Source organism: Lepisma saccharinum, chromosome 4 (genome assembly GCF_977018435.1).
Source record: "Lepisma saccharinum chromosome 4, izLepSacc3.1, whole genome shotgun sequence".
In the NCBI taxonomy this organism is placed as follows: domain Eukaryota; kingdom Metazoa; phylum Arthropoda; class Insecta; order Zygentoma; family Lepismatidae; genus Lepisma; species Lepisma saccharinum.
This window is the reverse complement of record NC_139232.1, coordinates 61,997,540-62,020,956: the sequence shown is the minus strand read 5'-3', so window position 1 is coordinate 62,020,956 and position 23,417 is coordinate 61,997,540. Positions and strand designations below refer to the sequence as shown.

At 36.9% G+C, this 23,417-nt stretch overlaps 1 protein-coding gene across 2 annotated transcripts in view; it reads left to right on the top strand.

Moving 5' to 3' along the window:
* The window catches only part of IA-2 (tyrosine phosphatase IA-2), a 619,991-nt gene that overhangs the window by 581,244 nt on the left and 15,330 nt on the right, over positions 1 to 23,417 (top strand). For both annotated transcript variants that reach the window (XM_083120601.1, XM_083120600.1), the window contains 2 exons: positions 264 to 461; positions 11,916 to 12,082. In XM_083120601.1, coding sequence (XP_082976727.1) covers positions 264 to 461; positions 11,916 to 12,082 — 365 coding nt within the window. The remainder of the gene's footprint in view (positions 1 to 263; positions 462 to 11,915; positions 12,083 to 23,417) is intronic.

Sequence of the window (23,417 nt, the reverse complement as noted above, 5' to 3'; positions counted from 1 at the left end):
GGCGGCAAGAAGTAAAATTGCACGGGGCGGCAAAATTCCTAGGGCCGGTACTGCTCCCACTCCAATCTTGGCTGCTCTCCTTCATACAAGCGTAAAGAAAGATACCATCTGAAATGCAATCGTTTTCAATAATGATAAAGCTATGATATTTTTATGCAAAGTAAGATCCTTGGCAGTTAATTCAGCAGATAAAAGTATGAACTTCCATGCTTATTAATTAATGTACCTAGTAATTATTTGCTTTTTTTGTTTCTCTGTTACAGACTGACCATGACCCTAGAAATCCAGCCTACATTGCAACGCAAGGCCCTCTTCCTCACACCTCTGCAGACTTCTGGCAAATGGTTTGGGAACAAGGAAGTGTTGTCATTGTCATGCTCACCAGACTTACAGAGAATGGGACAGCTATGTGTCATCGCTATTGGCCTGAAGAAGGATCTGAGCTGTATCATATTTATGAGGTAATGTAGTTTTTTTCAAGGAAATATGTGTATTGATGTGAATGGATGCTGTATTATCCCAGTCAACAAGGTAATGTTACCACAACGTTGTGGCAACGTTAGCCCCTAACATACCTAACTTTGTTACAACGTTGAATGTATGTTGATACAACATTGTGAAAACGTTGTGTCAACGTTTAAGGGTCATTTTTTTTCAACGTTGCTGCAAGGTTGGTTGACAACGTTGTCACAACATATACTGAACATTATGTAGCAACGTTAGGTATGTCAGGGGTTACCATTGCCACAACTTTTTTGCAACATTACCTTGCTGCCTGTGTAATTTATGAATATAACAATGCATATTTAAAATATGGTTATTTCACATGGTAAGCTATTAGCAATCTTGCCAAGCCATTTTTGTACATAATACATATGCGTAACAGGAAAAACTCATGTTTGTAACGTCACAGTTTCTCTTTACATATTTTAAAAACTTTTCCTCCTCCACCAAAATAGGAAATTGTTAGTCTGGAGATTGTGATGAATTGACCAATCTCTAACTACACCTGGTAATCAGTTTCTTTTCGCAGTTTTTTTTTTTTTTTTTTTTTTTTTTTTTTTTTTTTTTTTTTTTTTTTTTTTGTCCTCGTTTTCCATTTAGAAGGGTACACCTTCTCTTTGGTAAGTGAATTGTTTCCATAAATGTTTTCCCTTGCAAGGTGATGGTCTAAGTGTTTTCAGTAATGAAGTGGTACATATTTACTTATTCTGAGGGTAGTTCACTTAGATCTTATTTATGCAGTAGTGGGAAAATTACTTCAGTTAGGAAAGTAATAATTTGCTATGGTGCGGCATGTGTTGGATATATCACGTGCCGTAGTTCCGGAGGATGATGGATATTATACAGCTGGTAGTCAGGATGCTGTGGATCTATCAGGAAGGTGTACATGGTTAAGAGATGCTGTAATGGTGTGCAGTGGTATGTGGGAAGGCAGTCGTGTAGAGCATCTTCGTACATTGTGCTAAGAAGTTGTGGATGGTGCGAGTTCATTCGACCAGTTATATATTTGTGACGGATGGCTTCGATGTGGGTTGTGATTTCGGGAAAGGTTATTCGCTCGTACAGTAGTCGTGTAGGACTTGGTAGGACTACTCTGAAGGCCAAACGAAGAGCATGTCTTTCCAGAACTTGTAGTTTGTGATAGAATGAGTCTGGGGCTGATATCCATGCAGTGTGGCCGTAAGTAATTGCTGGTCGAAGGAAAGCCTTGTAGGTATGTAGGACAACCTGGGAGTTGAGTCCCCAGGATGTTCCAATTAGCCGTTTGAGCAAGCTCAGACGATTTGTAGCTTTTTGGACGATGTTGAGCAATTGAGGTTTCCAGGTTAGCTTGGAGTCAAATATGACTCCCAGATATTTTGCAGTGGTGGCAGGCAGAATTGGAGTTCCCCGTATTTTGATGTTTAATAATGTTGGGTTCCTTTGGATCTTCGAGCGACAGCCTGTCTGCAGAAACACCAATGCTTGTGTTTTGAGAGCATTAATTGTGAGACGCCATGTGTCACACCATCTTTGGAAGGAGTTTATAGCTGGTTGGAGAGTTTTGTTTATAGCTTGGATGGTTGAACAACAGGCGAGAAATGCGGTGTCGTCAGCGAATTGGTAGATAGAAACTTGTGGGGGTTTTGGCATATCGGCAACGTATAGTATGTAGAGTAATGGTGATAAAGCAGCACCCTGTGGGACGCCAGAGTAAGGGAAAATGGGGTATGACATCGCTCCATTTACAGTGACATAAGCGACCCTATTTGTTAGAAAGCTGTGTACTAATCTGACATAGCAAAGCGGTAGTTGGAATTTATGGAGCTTGTAAATGAGTCCAGTATGCCATACTTTGTCAAATGCTTTCTCCAGGTCGAATAGTACTAGGCAGGATGGTTTGGATGTGTTGAAATGATTTGTGATGCGAGTCGTTAGTTTTAATAAATTATCAAGGACACTGTGTTGAGGTCTAAAGCCTGCTTGGTGCGACGGAAGTAAACTGTGTGCTTGTAAGTGCATGTGTATGCGTCGAACAATGATGCGTTCGAATATTTTGCTAAAGGTTGATGTGAGCTGAATAGGTCGATAGTTTGTTGGGTTGGTACTATCTTTGTTTGGTTTTGGGAACATTAGAACCTTTGAAATCTTCCAGTCTGTCGGGTAGTGTCCTGTGCGGAGGATAAAATTGTAGATAATGGCCAGAAAGGACAGCAATGCAAGCGGGGCCTGTTTAATCAATACGTATGTGATATTGTCCAATCCGGGAGCAGTGTTTCTCTTCCTACGCACAGTATTGATAATATCGTCTGTTGTGATAGGAACAGTTAGAGCATTTGTAGGATCAATAGTGTGCGTATTACTGGGTTGCAGTTGCCTGTTATTGGGGTTTGTGACTCTGTCAATTTTGGTCTGGAGGCGGAGATTTGGAGCTAGTTGCGGTGTCGGAGTGAAAGTGTCTTGCAAGGCATTTGCGAAGGCATAAGCTTTTTCAGTGTCTGTGTTTAGAGCTGCGTCCTTGATTGTTATCGGATAAGGAGTACTACTGGATTGTCCAGTGAGCACCTTGAAACGTTTCCAGTATTTTGTGGGATGGCTTTCGTCACTCAATTGGTTGCACGTTTCAATCCATCGACGTTGTTTATAAGCTTTTATATAGTTATGAACTGTACGCAGCCATTGACGGTGTAAGTTAAGGGATTCAGGATTTCTGGTCTGGAGATAGTCCCTGTATGCTCGTCGTGATGCTGTGATTAGGTGAAGATATTGCGGAGGTAGCTTTGGTTTGTAACTATTGAGAGTGGTCGTAGGTATGTTAGTGGTTGCCGCACTGGTAATCTGAGCAGTAAGATGTTCCACCGCCGTATCGAGTTCCTCTGAATTGTTTGGTTCTGGATGCGGGTGAGAAAAAGCATTCTGTAGCTTTTCACTATATGCCTCCCAGTTCGCTTTGTTGTAACACCAGATTTTTCGAGGTTGTATTGTACTGCTCGTATTGCGGTTACCAAGATTTAAGGTAATTTTCACTGGGTCATGGTCACTGCCGATGGAATCCAGCACAGATATGTTCAAGTAGGCACTTAGAGATGTTGATGTTATAACAACGTCAGGGGTAGTGTTACTTATGGGACGTGTGGCTCTGGGCAGTACATGGAATTCTGCTGTGGTGTTTTGGTCCAGAAATTGTAAAAAGTTTGTTTTGTCTTGCATGGTTCGGCTATGATAATTGATGTCCGCTGCTATGATATAATGTTTGCTAAGGGTTTGGATATGTTGAAAGAATTGGTATGGAATAGTCTCCCCTGGTCTTACATAGATGGTAGCAAATGTAACGACCCGGGATGGAAAGTAGATTGTACTAGCAGTATGTTCTGGCAAGTGGAAGTGTGGTGGGAAGGTAACTGTTCGATATGGTAATTTTCTATCTACTCCAATTGCTGTGCCGCCGTTTACTCTTAAGCCCGGCGGGCCATCGTGGCGTAAGATGTTGTATGGTGGAATATGACAGATCATTTTTGGAGCAAGATAGGTTTCGTTTAGCGCAAAGCAGTGAACAGATTCTTCCAAGAGCAGGTGTTGCAATAAAGCTTTTCGTTTAGAAACGGATCGGATATTTAAAAATAGAAAATTATACATATTCCGTACTGCCATATTCAAAACCTTAAACCGCAGTTTCCAAGTGGGATATGTGGAAATGCACGTGAGGACCAGAGTATGTTGCATGGAGTTGCAAGTTGAAAATGGTTTTTGCCGATGCCGTTACTTGGGTTAATATGTGCGTTCTTAAAAATGGGTGCACATTTTGGAGAGTCAGTGTGAAGAAACGTATTAGATCTTCCACTGTTACAGGATGTCGTAGTGAGTTGTCAGGTTCCGTAGCAGTGTCATTGGTGCGCAGGGGGACTGTTAGGTCGGGGTGTTCAGGTATTGCTTCTGGCTTGGCTTTGCATTTGTAGCTGTATGTAGGATGGTTTTCCGTACATGTGACACATTTTGGTGGAGCAGTTTGGTTTTGACATTCTTTGGTTGAATGGGGTCCTGAACAGTATCCGCATTTATCTCGGTTTGGACATGCAGCGGTAGTGTGCTTGTTATATTGTTGGCATTTTTCGCACCGCAATGGAAGAGGTTGTTGAGAACGGGATGGTTCAACTTTGTACCTGCGTCTGTATATGTATGCTCCACTGTGTAGTAGTGTGTCTACAGCATTTTGTGAGTCTGTTAGGACCCGCACCATGTATGTGGGTCCGTTGTTATTGCGAATACGGATACATTTGCGGATTTGTACACCTTCGCATTCCAGTTCCTCAAAGATCTCCTCGTCTGTTAAGACAGGTTCTACACCCCTGATGACTACTGATAGTAGTGGGGATTTATGTGGTGGTGGTGGTTGTTTTTGAGTGGAAGCATTCAGTGTTTGGATGTTTGCTTTGGCTCCATAAATTTCAAAAGAAGCTTTGTTTCTAATTAGTTTTGCAAAGTCTGGATCTGGTGATTTCAATATGATGCCATTACGGGTGAACAGTATTTGTGCAATTTGTGCCCTTGGTACATACTTAGATGTTTGTTGGAACACATGTTTTGCTGTGTTGAATTTGGTGTCGTAATTGGTGAGCAGGAAGTTGTATAAGCTATTATCCTGTTGTTTGGATTTTAGTTGGGTTGCATGAGCTGTATTTCCTGTATCTCGTTTAATTGGTGATCTAGATCGTTGACGTTGAGGTAGAGGTAATCCTTCATAGGAATTGCGACGTCGGTGTTTTGTGGAATAGCTGGACGTTTGCATTGGATCATTGGTACTTCGTGAATCGAGCATCGTCTCGGAGTTTGGACCGTCAGTCCGTTTAGTACCTCCGGTGAAGGTTTTCACCCCTTCTCGCTGTCGTAGCAGCGTTGCAGGAAGACCATGATGCATATCAGAAGACCACAACCGTGAGTTGTTTATATGATCCAATAGAACAAACGCAAATCCTATGGGAAAAGAGGCACAAACTCAAACCAACTGACAACTCAATCCAAAGAAGCGAATCCAAATTCCAAACTAATTGTAGAGCCCAAGACAAAGAAGAGGAAGGATGGAGGTAGTAAGGGAAAACAGTTTCAAAAATATTGCAAGTCGTATGTCTGCTCCACTCAACGTGTTCAACCAAAAAGGTTCCTCGCAATCACCTAACCACCGTATAGGCACAATTGGTACCGTTTGTCCGTTCCAGACTTACGGCTTCCACCTGGAATAATTGGCCCACGATGCGTGACACAAGAGAGACCGACTTACGATTACCTATACAATCAGGGCTTCAGTTGTCACCGTTAGGTTTCCACCTTGATTCTCAGGGATTGGGCCTCCCCGGATGCCATGATGCTTTTCGCAGTACTTAGCTCCTGCTTATATAGTCTGGAATAAAAATATTTATCATGGGAGTTTCACTTGTATGTAACACATTTCATTTTCTGATCTTCCTTACAACTTCAATATTCACACATCTTTTGAAGGATAATAAAACACATTTTTTCACTAATTACAATCGAAAGTATCCTTATTTGTGTTACTAAAAGTTATGTTTGTTTTGCATTTGAGTCGCACTGCCATCTACTGTACGCTGTAGGAAATATAAGGTTTGGTGGTCAGTGAACACACAAATTCAGATTAAACAAAACACTCCGATCTGACGCTTGTGACGCTCATGGTGGTGATCATCCAAACTAAAGCGTATTCAGTGGAATGTTTTTTGCAACGTTGATGCAACGTTATCACAACGTTGTTCCCCTACATACAACATTCATCATAAATACAACATTCATACAACGTTGTGGCAACGTTAGTGTGTTGACTGGGATATATCATAATAATCATGAATAACCTAAACTACTCTAAGTTATTCTCTATGAACTACAAGTGATTTTCTAAGCCTACCATTTCCAAAACCTTTGACTTACAGTAATATAAAAAAGAACTGGCCTGACGTTTTTATCAAAAGCACAAATAACGATAAAGATGACTTATCAATTTTCTAAAGTGTATTCAAATCAGGGCTGTCATTAAGAAACATGACCGTCTGCAGAGCCATATCCAGGTAGGGGCCAGAGAGGTTGAGAGTTGAATACCCCTGGCACTGCCATCAGACCCCCTGACATTAGGTAAAACTATTTGTAATTTTTTTTTCAGTAACAGCAGATATTATGTTGCTCATAATATGACGAAGGATAAGTTCACACAACACATTGCATGCCGAAATCTAAGTAGTTGGAAGTAATTAGAAGATTTTCTCAGCTTCAGTTATGAGTGGGTACAAACAGGATGCGCAAGCTCTAATCCAGCAACTAGTCATGAAATTCCATATGTTCATTCAGTGTTTTTATTATTATTATTATTATTATTATTATTATACAGTTACTTCTCAAATATATTTTGAATAATTTCAAACGAGAGAAGCTCCTTTTGGCATGCATGGCTAATATTGGCACACAGAAGGCAGCACACCTTCAATTTTCCTATCTCTCAGCTTCTACTCACAGAATCATTGTGCCTATAACCCAGGGGTTTATCCAGGATTTTTCCCTTGGGGGGGTGCTGGAAAATTTTGGGGGGGTGTAAGTTTGGGGAAGTTAAGTGCATATTTTGGACCGTTTTAAAAATGTTCGCCCTAATTCAATTTCTTCAAGGATGTTTCTAGAGATTAATCACCCCCTCCCCCCACCTCCCTTCCCTTCACGTAACATTTCAGAAGAAAAAAAGATGTCAAATACAGGAAAAAATGGAAAATAGATTAATGTTAACATTTCAGTTTAACGTTTCGAGTATTGCTTTCCTTCCGATAATGTTCAGTACTTGATTTAATCAATCGTTAGACAAAACACAAGGGATGACGTTAAAAAACACAAAATTTTAACATATTATTACCAGGAATCATTTCATGCAATTCTTAAGCTAGTTATAAAGAAATTAGGAACACTTGCGCAATATTTTAACTGTATTTGTATCGTTCTTGCCGTAGGTGTAACTCGGAGTTCAACTTGGGGGTGCCAAATTGAAATATCAGTAACAATGCATTGCATGGGTGTGCTTGCACTTGCCTGTCTGAAGTAGTAGTAATAAATGCAGATATAATATGACTTAAATAAATTATGACACTGCCAGCGAAGCGAGCAAGAAAATTTTTAGAACTATTTCTTTGCAAACTGAGTATGCATATTATTAGTTAAACATAGCGACAGTATCCCATGATGTTTACTCTTTACAATCTTGCTTTGCTCGTTCGTTGAAGACTTCAATATGAAATTCCTTGACCGATTTCATTCAAAAGCAATATCAGGTATCTATCAAACGTGCAACCCAACTTCCCACTATATTTTAACGTCTTCATGGCCATGCTCTAAATATATAGAGTTTCATTACTTTATTTCAGTTTGTGAATCATCGTTTAAACAGAGATTTGAAAACACCAGCAGAATTTGGAACTCACTCGCTACATAGAACTATTAAAATTATACATGCATATTTTCTGTTAGAACAGTAGGGGGCAGGGGGCAGGGGGCATGTGGTGAGGTAAAGAGGAGCAAAGCAAGATTGTATAGAGTAAACATCATGGGATAATGTCGCTATGTTTAATTAATAATATGCATTATACCCTTACAAAACTTTGGAAAATACGCTTGGCGCTTTTGAGAGTTTATCTTTCAAATACTATATGAGAGACTCTAGGGAATTAGGAGTCACGTGCCTCTTTGCCTTAAAAGAAAACGAAATAGCATGTGCAAATAAACGCATGGCATGTTAACTGCAAAAGGAAGAAAATGAATTTTCACTTCAAAATTGAGGCAATGCTTAATTTTATTTTCAATTATTTAAAAATTGAATAGCATTTATTTCACTATCCAACACAAAGAGCACAATGAACCAAACAAATTTTCTCTCTCTCCACGTTTTCCAGCAGGCAGTGGCAACTGGCAAGTGCCGTCGTGCCCTCACTGGTGTGCCTATGGTCAGATATAAATTTGGGACATAATGTAAATTAAATTTTTTTATGTTTAATTCCTTACACTCAGGCCCGTAGCCAGGAATTCTTTGTGGGGGGGGGGGGGGCAAAGTCAATTCTAGAGATGCAAATTTTTAATATATTGTGTCGGTCGGATTGACAGATATAGCAGGGTACACAGAGGTACTTGACACCTTCCCCAAAAGAGATAAGTAACAGAAAAGGGATGATATCTTGAAACTGCAACGGACAAAAAAAAAACTTCGAGCAACATCAAATGGTATTTTTTCGATAATGACCTTTCCAGATTGCCAAAGAATATAAAGTTTAACATAAATAGGCTAATAGGGACTGTATCTACTTGATATTTACAGGTTGATAATGTTAATAGACGATTAATGGGCCTCTCTGAAGAACTGATTAAGGGAGCCCTTTATAAATCATGCTTCATAATGATTCCCTCTAGTTTCCAGTATGCAAGATTTTTCCACACAAAGGAATCAATGGAATCTAACGAGAATCCAACAACCCCATTGTGTTCTGTTATGCAAGAAAAATCGAATTAATTAAATAATAATGATTACACTTTGATGAACTATGTAAAAATTTGTAATACTTTTTTTTTGTACTTGCTAAAATATGGGTGTCCAACACTGACTCTATTTCCTTCAAAGGGGAGACTCTTGCATCACTACAGACAATGTTTGGTTACTGGTTACGTTAACCATTTTGCAAAATATTATGTGAATTGTATTATATTATAGTTGAAATACATGTTTTGACACCTGACAAACAAATAGGAATCCCTTGATTGATCAATGACTTCTTGGATTACAGTGTCATCATTAATATTTCATATTAAGTTTCATAGAAAGAAATTGTTTTAATAGGGCGCTAATAATTTTACGGGGCACTATGGCATTCTCTTTAACATTTTTTTTCATATAGATCGTTTGGTTCCCAGGGCTGACTCCCACCGCCCCATAGCTATGGCTCTGAACTTGGACTATAAGAATAGAAGGCATTGCGAGCGAAGTGAGCAAGAACATTTTACGAAATGTACTTTTATTTGTATAAAATTTGAAATCGAGAGGGGGGTAATTGCCCCTTGCAAGTGCCCTTGGCCTTCTCGAAGAAAAATGCAAGAATCTTGTAAAACCTAATTCCATCATGAGTATCCAATTGTCCTGCTATTATTACATTCTCCTAGCCTTGTTTTTTTTTACTTCAATGTTTGCTTCCCCTAGAATGGACTTCCTTCCAAGGTCAGGAGGGTGGGGGGACAATGCCCCCTGCCGCCCTGTGGTTGCGGCACTGTTTATGAGTGTCTCTTCATCAATTTCACATCATCATTCATTGTTGCGATTAGCTAGAAGTGGCAGAAAAGCAACGCTAAGTAACAAAAATCAAATATCCACTCCCTCTCTCTACCACATGAATCACTATTACCAAAAAAGAAATTTTTCCCTCCCAATCCTGATAACGACTTTATACTGAATCCCCCACACGTTTATAAATCACAAAATCAATAAGTGTCTTTGTTATGTTGCTAGAGTAATTGTAAAGATTAGTGAGAATTCTAGGCGTTCTGTATTTTTCACAGGGGTGGCAAAGCAGGCTATCAGGGGGAGGCAGTTGTCCCCTGCCCCCTCTAGCTACCTACGGGCCTGCTTACACTTCCTTTGCTTCCTCTGAAAAGTTGAATAAACTTAAACATGTCATTATGTCAGTGAACGGACTAGATACAAAGAGAAAGACAATCTTTACTAAAGCTATATCTTTGCAAACTGACAATAACTTTAATTTAATAGGGTACCAGTAATTTCACAGGGCACCACGACATTAACGTTTTTCTATTTTTATCTGTTTTGCTTGTTCGGCACCCCATTTGTACTTAGCGCCCAGGCAAGCACCACACGTGGACCCTCCCCCTTTTACAACTCTCTTTCTAATAGTATCGTAACGCAACTTTATTTTAATTTCTTTTACAAAGGTAAGAACTCTTGGAGCCACAAAAATGGTCATCAACTATAGACGTGAATGAATCACTTAGGTTCTTCATGAAATACTTGCCATTTTATATCGAATACTCGGTCACAAAATTTTATATTGGTACTTTATGAATATCGGTTGGAAGAAATTATACCTACATATAGTGTCACTGATTTTCTACTCACCATTTTCGGTTTCTTTCTGTCTGGTTTTTCATTTTCTCTATCTTCTTCGACAGTTTTACAGTCTAGTTTCAGACATTGTTATACACTAAACAGAACGACAACACACGAACGGAGATGCTACACTGAGACTGACCTAAGGCCAAAGGCATTTGACTGTTCTTTTCTCTACCGCTCCAAAATCATTCTTCTCGCCAAGTTACAGAAAATAGTGTTGCTAACCATAGTAACAGAATTCACTACAAGGAGTCAAACCTGTATCTTTTAATTTCTTCCCTTACTTTTATCGTACATTTTTCACATGAAAGAATTGAAAGGAAAATGTAACAAAATGTAAATTTCATTGACTCAGGGGTTGAATAATTGAATTTACGAATCTTAACGTATTTAAGAAATATATAAGGTATTCAAACGCTGAACTGTCAACACTGTGCGCGGAATGTGCTCCCTGTAAGGAGGGCGAGAGGTGAGAGTTTGACATTTTCCAGATGGCAGTGTCCCTTCCCCAGAGCTGACCGAAGCCTTGTCAAGGGAGCTAGTGTTTCCAGGAAATGGCCATGCTGCACATTCCACCCTCCTTCCTTGACACTTTGGTTTCAGTTGACCGAAAGGTCCATTGGACTATGCTCCTTTCTGCTAATGTTGAAGTATTGTTATTCTATTGTTGATATAAACATCCATATTTACACCCCCCCTGTAGGGGGGTGTTCCACTTTTCTGCTTGGGGGGGTGTTCACTAAAATTTGGGAGGGTGTTGGGGGGGTGTTAGGGGGGTGTGGATAAATCACTGCTATAACCTCTCGAATAATATTTTATGACAGAAAATCGGTAGAAGTTTGGAGTCCCGTATTCCCGCAGGAATTTTATTTCCATGGCATCTTTTGACAGCAAGCTTGTTTGAAACTTAATTTTCCTTCTTTCTATAGAAGCGAGCTCATTACGAATGATGCTGTATTGCTAATGTTTAGTTTATTTTCTTTCTTCTGTTCTTATGTGATCACATTTGCACAAGAAATGAATGTGAATAAAGAATTCAGTAATATTATATCAATATTTTAGAAGCTCGAGGCCCATTAAAGCATGAGACCCTACACTGTGGCACACGTCACATGCCCCTAATGGCAACCCTGATTCAAATTCTTTATTGGAAATATTCTGGTTTCACAGAAAATGACAGTATATGCAGAAAGTAGCAAATGTGAGAGGTTCTAAAACAAAGCACCAGCCTATTTGAATTCATTGGTGTAAAAACAGAAATGTAACATCGATGTTCATTCCGTAGGTACATCTTGTCAGTGAACACATCTGGTGTGATGACTATTTGGTGCGCAGCTTTTACTTAAAGAACTTGAAAACTGGAGAAACACGGACAGTGACTCAATTCCACTTTTTGTCATGGCCTGATAATGGTGTACCACTTTCTACCAAAGCTCTACTAGAATTCCGGAGGTATGTGCTACAAATCTTTAATACCCTTAGAGTACAAAAAAGTAACTAGTTTTCTAGAATAAAAAGTTCTAAAAAGAAGACGAGAGTCAGTGTCATTGCTTCTGGAGACATAAAATTGTTTAGGTAGTAGTAGAATAATCAAACTCTTTAGTAAAGCACTTTACACACACTATATGTTGCTTGCAGTTTGACAGACTTCTGAATAGGTGACAAGTAAGACTTTAGTGGAATCTTAATGTGTGTATCATTAATAATGTTTATTACATATATATGCTCAAAAGCTTCATAAATATTGCAAATTGTAGATAGTGAAATTGCTGCATTTGACTGACTGGTAGTGGGCCGTATAGAGTGGTTTCATTAAAATGGCCTAATAGAAAGAGTTCTCAAATATATTGTAAGTAGTTAACATGAATATCAAAAGCATGGACATTTGTTCCATAGGCTATAGTGTTGCCTTTTATAATAGTAAAGTAAATAGTTTTTAGAGGCAGCTAGTGACACATGATGTAGTAATTTTGTACTTCTTGTTCATTAGATCTTGTTGTAAGTTAAAATATAGAAAAATGATGTTCCTTGATTTATTTGCATGCAGTAGAAATCCATCTGCTACTCACGACTAAGAAGGATTTAGATACCTTATGAGTAAATATGATGCTTTAGAACTTTACTTCATGCGAGTCCCTTTATGGAAGAATGAGAGCAGTGGGACAGTGAACATTTTGGGTACAGCAAAAATAATATCCAGTTTACACTGATTTCATGAAAGAAAGGTTTGCTGCACTTTTCACCCTGAACCTCTTAACTCAAAAAGCAGAAAGATCGTGCAATGATGCTGAGTTACTGTCTACTGCTTAACGAAATGAGAATTTTCAGTGTCTATGTTCATTTAAGCAGTGAACCAAAAACTTAAAATTTCCATCTTGATGTTTTAATCAATAATAACACTTTTTTCCCTATTTATTTGACAAAAGTTAGTAATTTTCTTTTGGAGAAAGCATGAATTTTTATTTTTTTAAAACAAAGGAAGTTTATAATAGCTTCCACTTTTTTTTTCATTATCTGTTATCTTTTCTGCAGTGAATTCTGTGTATTTATACTGGTATTTCTGCTTATACTAACGTACAATTTCCTTGCCAGCATTATAAGATGACATTTTTTAGAAGCTTTGACTTCCTGGGAATCTCTTCCTGGATGAACAACTTTCGGAGCATGTTGGGCTACTAACACACCAACTACAGGCATGTGGAGCTATTGCTTGTCCTTTCATCATTTTTGTGATTGCTGCAATTGTACTATTACTAATTGCATAGTCACAAAAGTGATGGGAGTGCAGGTAGTATCTCAACGCTTTCGTCCTTTTTTTTATTTCGCTTCTGCTATTCAAGTTTGTGAATGCTGTTCTCTAACTTTACAAAGGTCGGTTCCCTCTAGAACTACTCTCCACTGAATTGGGCGCCGCATCCTTGCGCTGCGCGGCACTTTTGCATTCACATATTGAGTTGCAGGAAGTGGTAGCTGGGCAACTCATATATATATTTATATATATCATGGGAGAGTTCACATAAATGTACTATCCTCGGTATCAGTGAGAATGAGTAAAAAACACAAAATAAGCTTTTCTTTATATCAATATTTGCAGGAAATTTGTATATTCAGTTTGATTGATTGATTTATTAGCATCCGTTCAACTTTTACAAAAGTTTGGAATATGTTTGAAATAATAATTTTAAGAATACATACAATTTGAAAGATGGAAGAAAATAATATTTCTTTCTCTGATCATATGACTTACTTGACTTATTTCCTTTAATCTCGTGGGGGACAGACGGTCGTGTATCCGATCACATATGAATAACGTTACATTGACTTTTAGAAAAGCTGCAACATCTCGAAGTAGCTATTATTAACTCACACTGTACTTTTCACATGAAGTTACAAAGCAAGGAGGGTAACAGATACATATTTAGTAATATTTTACTAAAACTTTAATGTAGATTGTGAGAAATGCTAGATTAAGAAGTAATTTAATGCGACACTATTTTCCTAATTGCTCCTGCACAAATCAAAATCTACATTCCTGTTGTCAACAAATTATAAGGAATTAGAGCAATCAGGAAGTACTTGAAGAAATAAAGGGATAATTACACTTGCAGCTGCCTGCTGCTCTCTGCCACTTCCTCCATTTATACAAAGGCAGTGATGCATGTAATGTGCTGAAATAAGTGGTCAAGTGTTAACAGTAACTAACTTACATGCAGCAATTTTTGCTTCTCTGCTTTTGTGTGAATGGCCTCATTTTCCTATATGCAAACATATTCCGTCTGTGCAGCGCACTCATGCGACGCTCTCTTCAGTGTAGTGCAGATCTGGCTGAAATCGGCCTTAGAGGTTGTACAAACCTAGGTATACCGATACTACTAACAAGTATATTTTTGTGTACTAACATATTGTGATTATATAATTATGCTTCCATATGCTGTATTAATATGTATGATCCTGCCAGTGCTTACTTGCTGCAGTATGAAAAGTTGTACTCTTCCCTGAACTCAGCTTAAGTATCGGTAAACCTGCATGCAAATACTATGTACACATTCACTGGTGTCTGGAAGATTTGTATCTAGGGTAAGTGACTAATGTTCACATATCAAAGCTTATGTATATCATGTCTTCAGCAACTTATTGTATATTGCTTATTTATTTTCTAGGCCTGGTTTCCAGCACATATTCTAAAATATATAGATCTCCTATTTTCTACCTTTATTTCTTTCTGCTTGAAACTTTTATATTAGTAACATGTCTTTAAGTAAACATAAATTAAATAACAACATTATATTTATGACATGAATTATCTATTATAAGTGTGAAAAGAACACAGTTTTAGAGCATGGTAGATTATACTTAGAAATATTATTACTCAAGTACAAATTTCCCTTTAGGTTGTGTTGAATCTATTTAGGGGATAAAATTACATTCCTATGGGGCCTAAGTAAAATGTTAGAAAAGTGTTTTCTAAAAATTCCATATTTCTCGCATCTCCTACTAAATTAACTCTCTGACAGTCCCAAACCTGAAGGTTTATTGCTGCAACAACACAAGCCTTCCATTTGTCTCTGTCTTGGGCAAGAACAATCCAATCCTTATTAGCCTTGCCAATTTCATTTCTTGAATTCCAAATTAAATTTTGGACATTTTATTAGGATGCATCAACCAGGTGCAGTTTCCTCTGTAGTGCAAATGATCAAGAACCCCAAGCACTCAGAAATATGCGCTAATAATTTCAGTAATAAATAAGATAGAATGTAGTTGTGGGTGCAACATGACTATTTCACTTTGGACAATGAGAAGCCTTAGTTCGCACAGCCCAGCTGTTTCCTTCTGCTCCAAGCTCAGACAAGATACTATCTGAACATCCAGAAGACAATCCCTACCAAGGATCCAGTCATGATGATGTGCCAGGATCACGTTTGGCACACTGGAAAATACTACATGCATGTGGATAATTCAGAAAGGTGGAATCCAGTCATCGGGCATGCAGAGTTTGTCTTGCTTTCAGTGTTGCCACTGTATGTTTGAAAATTAAGTTAATACTTAACATAATCAATTGTTCCTTTCTGTACATTTTTTAGAATAGTTAAATGTATGTATGTAATGCACATTAAGAGGAACCATCATTTGAAAATATGGTATTTAGAGAATGAGTTATGTGAATAAAATAAAATAACAGAGAAATAACTCATATCTGCATGCAATTCATATTATATTATGGTGTGTCAGCCACTGTCTTTGCTGTGGTCGCAGGTGTAACAACTGTTATGTGCCTTTACAATTGGTGGGAAATGTCAAATTTTATTGGTGTGTTAAATGTAGTGTAGTGGTCTGTGAAGTAGTTATTGCTATTCTGCGAAGGTAAGGAATCTGCATGGTTAGAAATATGTCTCATATGTAAGTATATTTACAGAACAAACTTTTAATTCTGGTACTTGCATGAAAGTTATTGTTGAAGCACATTTACCAATTACATGTTCGTGTGTGTGTGGAAGAGGGAGGAAATTGAGATAGATATAACTCTTAAGAAATTTATTTTCTCTCCACTCTATCTTTTTTGTGAGAGAAAATCTTGAACATTTTTCAAAAACTGCATACAGGAGACTGTATTAATGCTTTCCTGTATTCAGTATATTGCATGTCATCAGTGTTCAAAGTGGAAATTGTTATGTAAGAATATTGACTTGAACCTTGGAAGCTAGCTGGGCGAATGATCTTTTGTTCCACCATGCAACTAATGGGACATACAGGAGAGGGTGCATTGTGTACATTTTACTAACTGGGGAGAAAACACCTCTCTGTATCTCCCTCCACTTTGAACACTGAATGTCATATTTGAACTATAAGTTAAGTACGTGGAAAATTTTCAGTGTGGCTAAAAATTTAATGGAGATGATTTTTCAGTTACGTTTCCATTATTCTTTTTCTTTCTCATAGCTGTGTAAAAATGCTTCACCGCAGTAAGTATTTTAAAATCAGGATAAGAGAACAATACAACTCAAAGCATACCAATAAAAGGACACAATAAGCTATCAGCAAATTGAGAATATCACATCCTATCCTCTTTTTCCTGATGATGCAGATATGATATTCATGAAATTCCAATAGCCTTTTGTGACTTATTATTTTCATGTTTTGTAGTGCATTATTCCTTTATCTTACGAGTAGTTTAAATTCTGGAAGACCAGACCAGGTACTTTTCTGCACAATGGGTCTTCTCCTCCTTTGAAGCAAGTTAAAATTGCCTATAAGATAATCAGGCTATTGGAATATTTTTGAGATATCACTAGAATTATTACTAATAGCATGAGAGAGAGTATCATGTAAGATTTATATTTTTGTGGAGAAATATCAGTGACTTTTTTATTTAATACTGCCTAAAGATCATTACACAACTTGCTGTTAAATGTTGATGTTATCTATCCATTAACTGCTTCATACACAGGCTTGATTTGCTTGATAATCAGGCGCACCTATGTATCATTTGCTCTGCTTCAGCATGCATGCTTCTGCTATTAAGTTACAGCAAGCAGAATATCTCTCTCTCCCTCTCTCTCCCTCCCCTGCTGAAAATTCTGTCTACTATTTTCAGTAGATCAATAGGTGTTTTGAAACATTTACTATGTTCAAACAGATATAAATAAAAAAATATTAATAAGGAAGAATGAAATGTAATATTTACAGCCACCATCTTAAGCTAAACACACTACATACATATTAAATATAATACCAAAGAAATTATTTTCACTTGTAGTTTCTCTACTGTACTGTTTTTAGTAGATCAATTGGTGTTGTGAAACATCTACTGTGTTTAGATTTTCAAGTAGATATAAAAACAAATTGTTAATGAGGAATGAAAAGTTATATTTGCAGCCAAAATGTTGAACTAGACACACTACATACAATATTACATGTAATACTGAAGAGAATATTTCCTTGTAGTTCCTCTACTGTACATATACATCTTCAGTACAGTAGAGTATAACAGTAGATTCTGTCTACTGTAAACAGTAGAAATTTCCAGCAGGGCTCTTTCTCTTTCTATATATATCTCTCTCTCATATTTTATTTCTTTTGTTTATCCACCTTTCTATTTTTCTATGTTTATTTTTATTACACATCCACATCACCTTTGTGCTGCTGCTGGTTAATTGGCGACGATGAGGATGAAAGTTGATCTGATGAAATGGTGATGAAACCCAATGAAACAGCCATGCCTAATCAGATTTCAAACCTGGGACCTCTGGCTTAATAGTACATTACACTGGCCAATCTGCCATTGAGGTTAGTCCACCTTTTGATGTGTTTGTTTTTCCAGGACATCTGAGGCAATGAGATTAACATCCTTGTCATTTTCGTTTAGAAACAACTCAGATTCATAAAGCACTGGCTAGTCATTGCCCTCAAGTGAATATCCTAATGCTTTCTATTATGAGGCGTTGTTCAAGTCAAACAGAGACTTTTTATTTTCAGAATAACAGAAACACATTTGAACATACAGAAAATACTTTTATTTCTCAATGTAATCCCCTCTACACTGATGCACTTATCCCAGTGTTTCACTAATGCACAAAAAGATTTCTCAGTATGCAGAAGCCAAGATCGGACCGGACTACTTGCTTCACTGGCCTCTGTTGAACTTCCTTAAGGCAAAGAGTGACAGTTTCACACCAGGTGTGCCTTTATTTCAATATTGTCAGAATGGACACTGCTACTTTTTAAGAAAACAACTGTACAAGAGAGAATGAATTTCTATCCATGTTGCAAGTTTTTAAAGTTGATTATTTAGCTAGGCACGATGTTTGAAAAATGTGATGAATAAGTATTTACATAATCTCATGTATTTCTTATGGAGAATCAACTTCAATGTCATGTTACAGCTAATCAAATAGGAGTTCTGTCTTTTCTAACAACTAGGAAAATCTTTAATGTTTCCTCTTTCTGTTCATGTGTTTATCTGTGCCATCAGGAGTTGGTTACTCCCAAGAGAACAAATGAAAACAATACTCTCATAAACATAATGTATTTCTCTTTGCCTCCTATTGTCATCCTGTTACACCCTCCCCTCCACAACAGTGTTGCCAAATCTGATGGGTATAAAAGAGGTAATGGAACTCCTTAATGGAGCTAAAACTGACTTTCAAGGAACTAGATTTTCAAAGGCTCTATAAACAGCCTCCTAGTGTAATTTTAGGTATCAAAAAGGGGTGGAGGGGGTTTGCTGTAAATTCAGGATAAGGTCCTCCTAATTGTTCATTAATAATAGACATCCATAAAGGGGGCAGACTACCAGCCCTGATTTATCCAGAATTTTCTTTCTAAAGTGGGAATTTGTGTAAGGCCATCTTTAGGTATCAAAATAATCGCACATTAGGTCCTTGTAAAGAAATTAGGGGTGTTGATGAAAATGAGGTGATGTTAAGGGATTACTTGGAGGGTATGGACACAGCACTGAACACTAAATATCAGGTGAGTGTCAAATGCCATATATGTTCCGTGGAATTAACACTAACATAATAGATCCATTATCTCATAAACATCATATTTAGAATTGCCCCACAAAGAGATGCTCACAGTAGATAGAACAACATAAATTTTGACATTGTGCAACAAATATTTTTTCACGTTCAGTACCATCATGTGTAAAGAATCTTTGGGTGTTACACTTGTAAAGTCAACACTCTTATCATTACCACAGCCAGATTTAGGCGTAGGCTTGGTAGGTCCATGCCTAGGGGCAGCAAAATTGCTCTGACTCACATGCTTTCTGTTATTTTATTTCCCCTTCAGTGACAGCAATTTGGACTGAGAGTATGTTTATTGCGCTCTGTAAAGAGAAGCAGCACACTTTGAAATCCAACAAGTCTCTCAGTCCAACTGCTGTGGTACTCTTCCTGATAGCATATTGTCTTATCATCAAGGAGTTCCCATTTCATTCCCAGTAGAGAAACCTAGCACCATGATTACAATCCAACTTTAAACTTTAGATCCAATTCCAATGAACCTATGTGTATAAAGTGGACTAAAAACTAACTTTGGATAATTGTTTTTGTTTATTTTTATGTTGTGTTTAACTGTATATTCATAAATTCTAATAGTTGTGGATGTTTGATTGTAAATTGCATTTAGAATTGGCAGTGACATTTGTCTAATCATATTTGCTCTTGTACATATCATACTAAGTTGTGTGAGGAATATCTTTCGAGACAACAAGCCATTTTTATTTGCCTTGTAAACAATTTGAGGCATCAGTCCTGCACAGGAAGAGGGTAACACGAGAACTTGTACTGTTAGAAATCATTTAAAAATGAATACCTCTTTCAATAATTCCGAAAGACTGATTCCAATTGTAGATGAAAATAAGAGATATGGCACAAGGCATTACCAATCTCCTCAACAACAATCAAGATTTAACAATATATTCAAGATTATTAGATTTTATCTAACAGCATATTAATTTCCTTCTTTTGTTGAATATTAAAGTGTACTATAATTTGATTCATGCACACATTTTCCTGCAAAATGTGGAGAAAATTAACAAATAGTTTAAATTTGCAATAATTGTGAATTTTTTCTCAGACTACAGAGTTTTTAGTTTTCACTTTATTCTTCTCTATGCATCACCAAATGATATACAATCAAACTCCTCCACCCCATGTTTGGAGAGTCGACCAATTCCTCTGTATCTTCAGAAAATCTCCTTTGTATAATCACTATTACGTACTACAGTTTTGTGTACATTATCTTCATTTAGTTCTACATTCATCATTTCAACATGACTGAAAGACGTAACATTAATGAAAGAAAACAATTTACATAAGAAGCAACACTAATACTTGTGATGGCTATAACTGTAGCCCATCAGATTTTGAGAGCAGCCAACTTTAATGTGCAAATACATATTGAGCTGTGGGAAGCTTAGTTGGGAGCCTTTCCTCTCTATCACCAGAATTGTTTATGTAACAATATAAATTATAAGGTTGACGAATGGCCACAAGGTTAAAAAGAATCTGGTGACTAAACTATACAAGAATATTAAAGACCTAAAACAACAACAGAAATGAGTAATGATTTTATAATAATAATAATTCGTGGCATAACAGCCCACAAGGGTCAGTGCCTACCTACTGACTTCCAACTTCACTCCCACCAGAGGTGGAATATCAACCAGATACAGGGTGACATGTGGTCATCACGACGATCCCCCAGTCATTGTAAATTTTCTATGGCCAGGTTACGCTACTCATTCATAACTCCCCAATTTCCTCAAGATGGTAGTGGGTGCCCACTGATTCCATACACAGGTCGAAATCTCAAGAAAAGCTTTTGGGACAACAAATGATTTTGTTGATTTGTAATTGTTGAATAAGCATGCATTAATCATGTAATGGATACTTCACATGAGTGTCACAATTTCTGATTCATACAGTGAAGGGTAGCCCATTATGAAAAATGCAAAGGTTATTCTTCCCTGAAAGAATCCTCTAGACATACTTGTCTTGGATTAGGGTCTGTGTAGCTTTACCTAGTGCTCTCTTTTCCAAAACTGCAGATGTCTTTGCAGATATGTGTGCAAAAATTCAACAAATCCGACACCATAGTTTGTCAAACCACCTCTTGACAGAATCACTGACCACTGCATGTGCATGACTGTTCCTCTCTGACAACACCTGCTTGCTAATCATAGAATGGTAGAAGTTTGGGCATCATGGAAGTGATGTTATTGTTTTGCTAGTGTTTGTGAGGAATGTAGATGGTTTTGTTCAGATTCGAGGAAGATAGGGCTTATTGTATACAAACATGGACGTTAATATAATAAAAACAAAAGATCCATATCACTTTTTCTTGATTCATTTGTTGCAAACCGCGACAAGATCTCGCTGGTCTGCCAGGTTGCAAGTGCACAAGGCACTTTGAACTTGCTTCTGTGGTCGCAAGTGCATTGGCAACGGCATCACAGCAAATGGTAGTAACAGTCAATGCCTTATAGAATGTATCATGCATCATCATTGGACAAGTTGCATGTATCATCTTCTGTCCAATCTTCATATTATTCGAGCTTTGCAAATAATTTGCACAACTATTTCTGTAATTAAAAAAGCCTGGGAAGAATGGCCTCGTAAATAGATATACATATAGTTTCTAAAAAAAAATCCTGATCTGCTCAAGTAAATATCATTGCTATGAACTGAATGCCTTGGTATTTTTTTTAGAACAAAATCGCATTGAGCATATGTTTGTGTAAATACACACAGTACATTATATAATTTCTCAGAACATTAAATCCATGGAAACCAGGCTGAATTATATTGTAATTAACTTTCTTTTAATTTTGTACTTGTGTGGAAATCATACCTTTGTGAACATTATTTATAGTGTTGCATACAATGAAAATTTATTACATGTGCAGTTAAAATGCATTTATATAAATAAAAATAATTCTGTGTTACTTGCAAAAATATATGTATTTTAATCCTTAATTAATTTCAGCAACTTCCTGCTACCATAATTAGATTTTTGTGAATGGTTGCAAGGACTCACTGTGATTAAATTTTCTTTGCAAGCAACAAAAAATATATTATTATTATTATTTCATACAAGAATGGAAAATTTTGTTTCATTTTAAAAGAAAATTGCAAGTAGGAAACAGCAATAAATGTTTTGAAATATTCATTCATTTATTTGTTATTTTATATTATGTATTTTGTTAATATTAGTAATCCAACATTCTTACATTGTACTTTCTTTGAATTAAATGTTTAGCAATTAACATAATATGCTGTAAAAAATCTATAAACCACATTCGTTTTCATAATTATAATATGAATGAATGAGTTTGCTTAATTAATGATAATTTGGGGGAAAATACAAGAAAGCACCATTTTAAGGTATGAGGCAACCATTATTGTAATACATTATTTGTTAAAGTTGAATTTCATTTCTTTGCTTGTAATTTTTACTCCACTACTCATATATTTCATATGTGAGTCAAGTTCCATGTGATGTCAATGATATTAGTTTCAAACATCAAAACCTAGAGAAACATTGAAATTTGTTACCAGTTAAGAAAACACATATAACTTCTTTGATAATAAATATTTATTGTATTTATACAAGAATATATTAAAAATATTTTGATTACGATGTGTATGTTTAGTCTAAATTATCATACTTTGTATTAGGTTGGAACAAATTAAATGACCATTTTGAACAATAAATATTAAAAATGTTACTCTGGTCAATCGCCACTTTATTAATCCAAGTAGGCACTACACTATTAGAATAAGTGCAATGTTGCCGAGAAATCAGCAATTATGATAAAAAGTGGAGTCGCAGAGCTGATAAATTGTGTATTAATTGCCATGAGCAGTGCCAGATGCCAAAACTACAAATTTTGGGCCTGTCCCACAAAATATTACACTAAAGACTCCTTCTATATAAAATACACGTACTTGTGAAAGGAAATGTCAAATATTTTTTTTTGCTGGACAAATTACTATGTTTATTGTTTTCCATACATATATTTTGGTATGTAAAGGCCATAGCAAGGACCCCCTAAAGGCTTGCTCATTCCCCACCCCACACTGCAGGTTTTGCGGTTTATATAATTGACTTTTTGTGCCACTTTTGGCTAATTTGCAAAGTAGGGGATGAGTGATAACATGATGAAATTGATGAATGGACACTCACAAACATCCATGCCCAGGCTGTGATTCGAACCCGGGACCCCTGGCATTGTTGCGTGATGTGCTAACCACTCTGCCACTGGTGCCGGCGGCATTGGCCA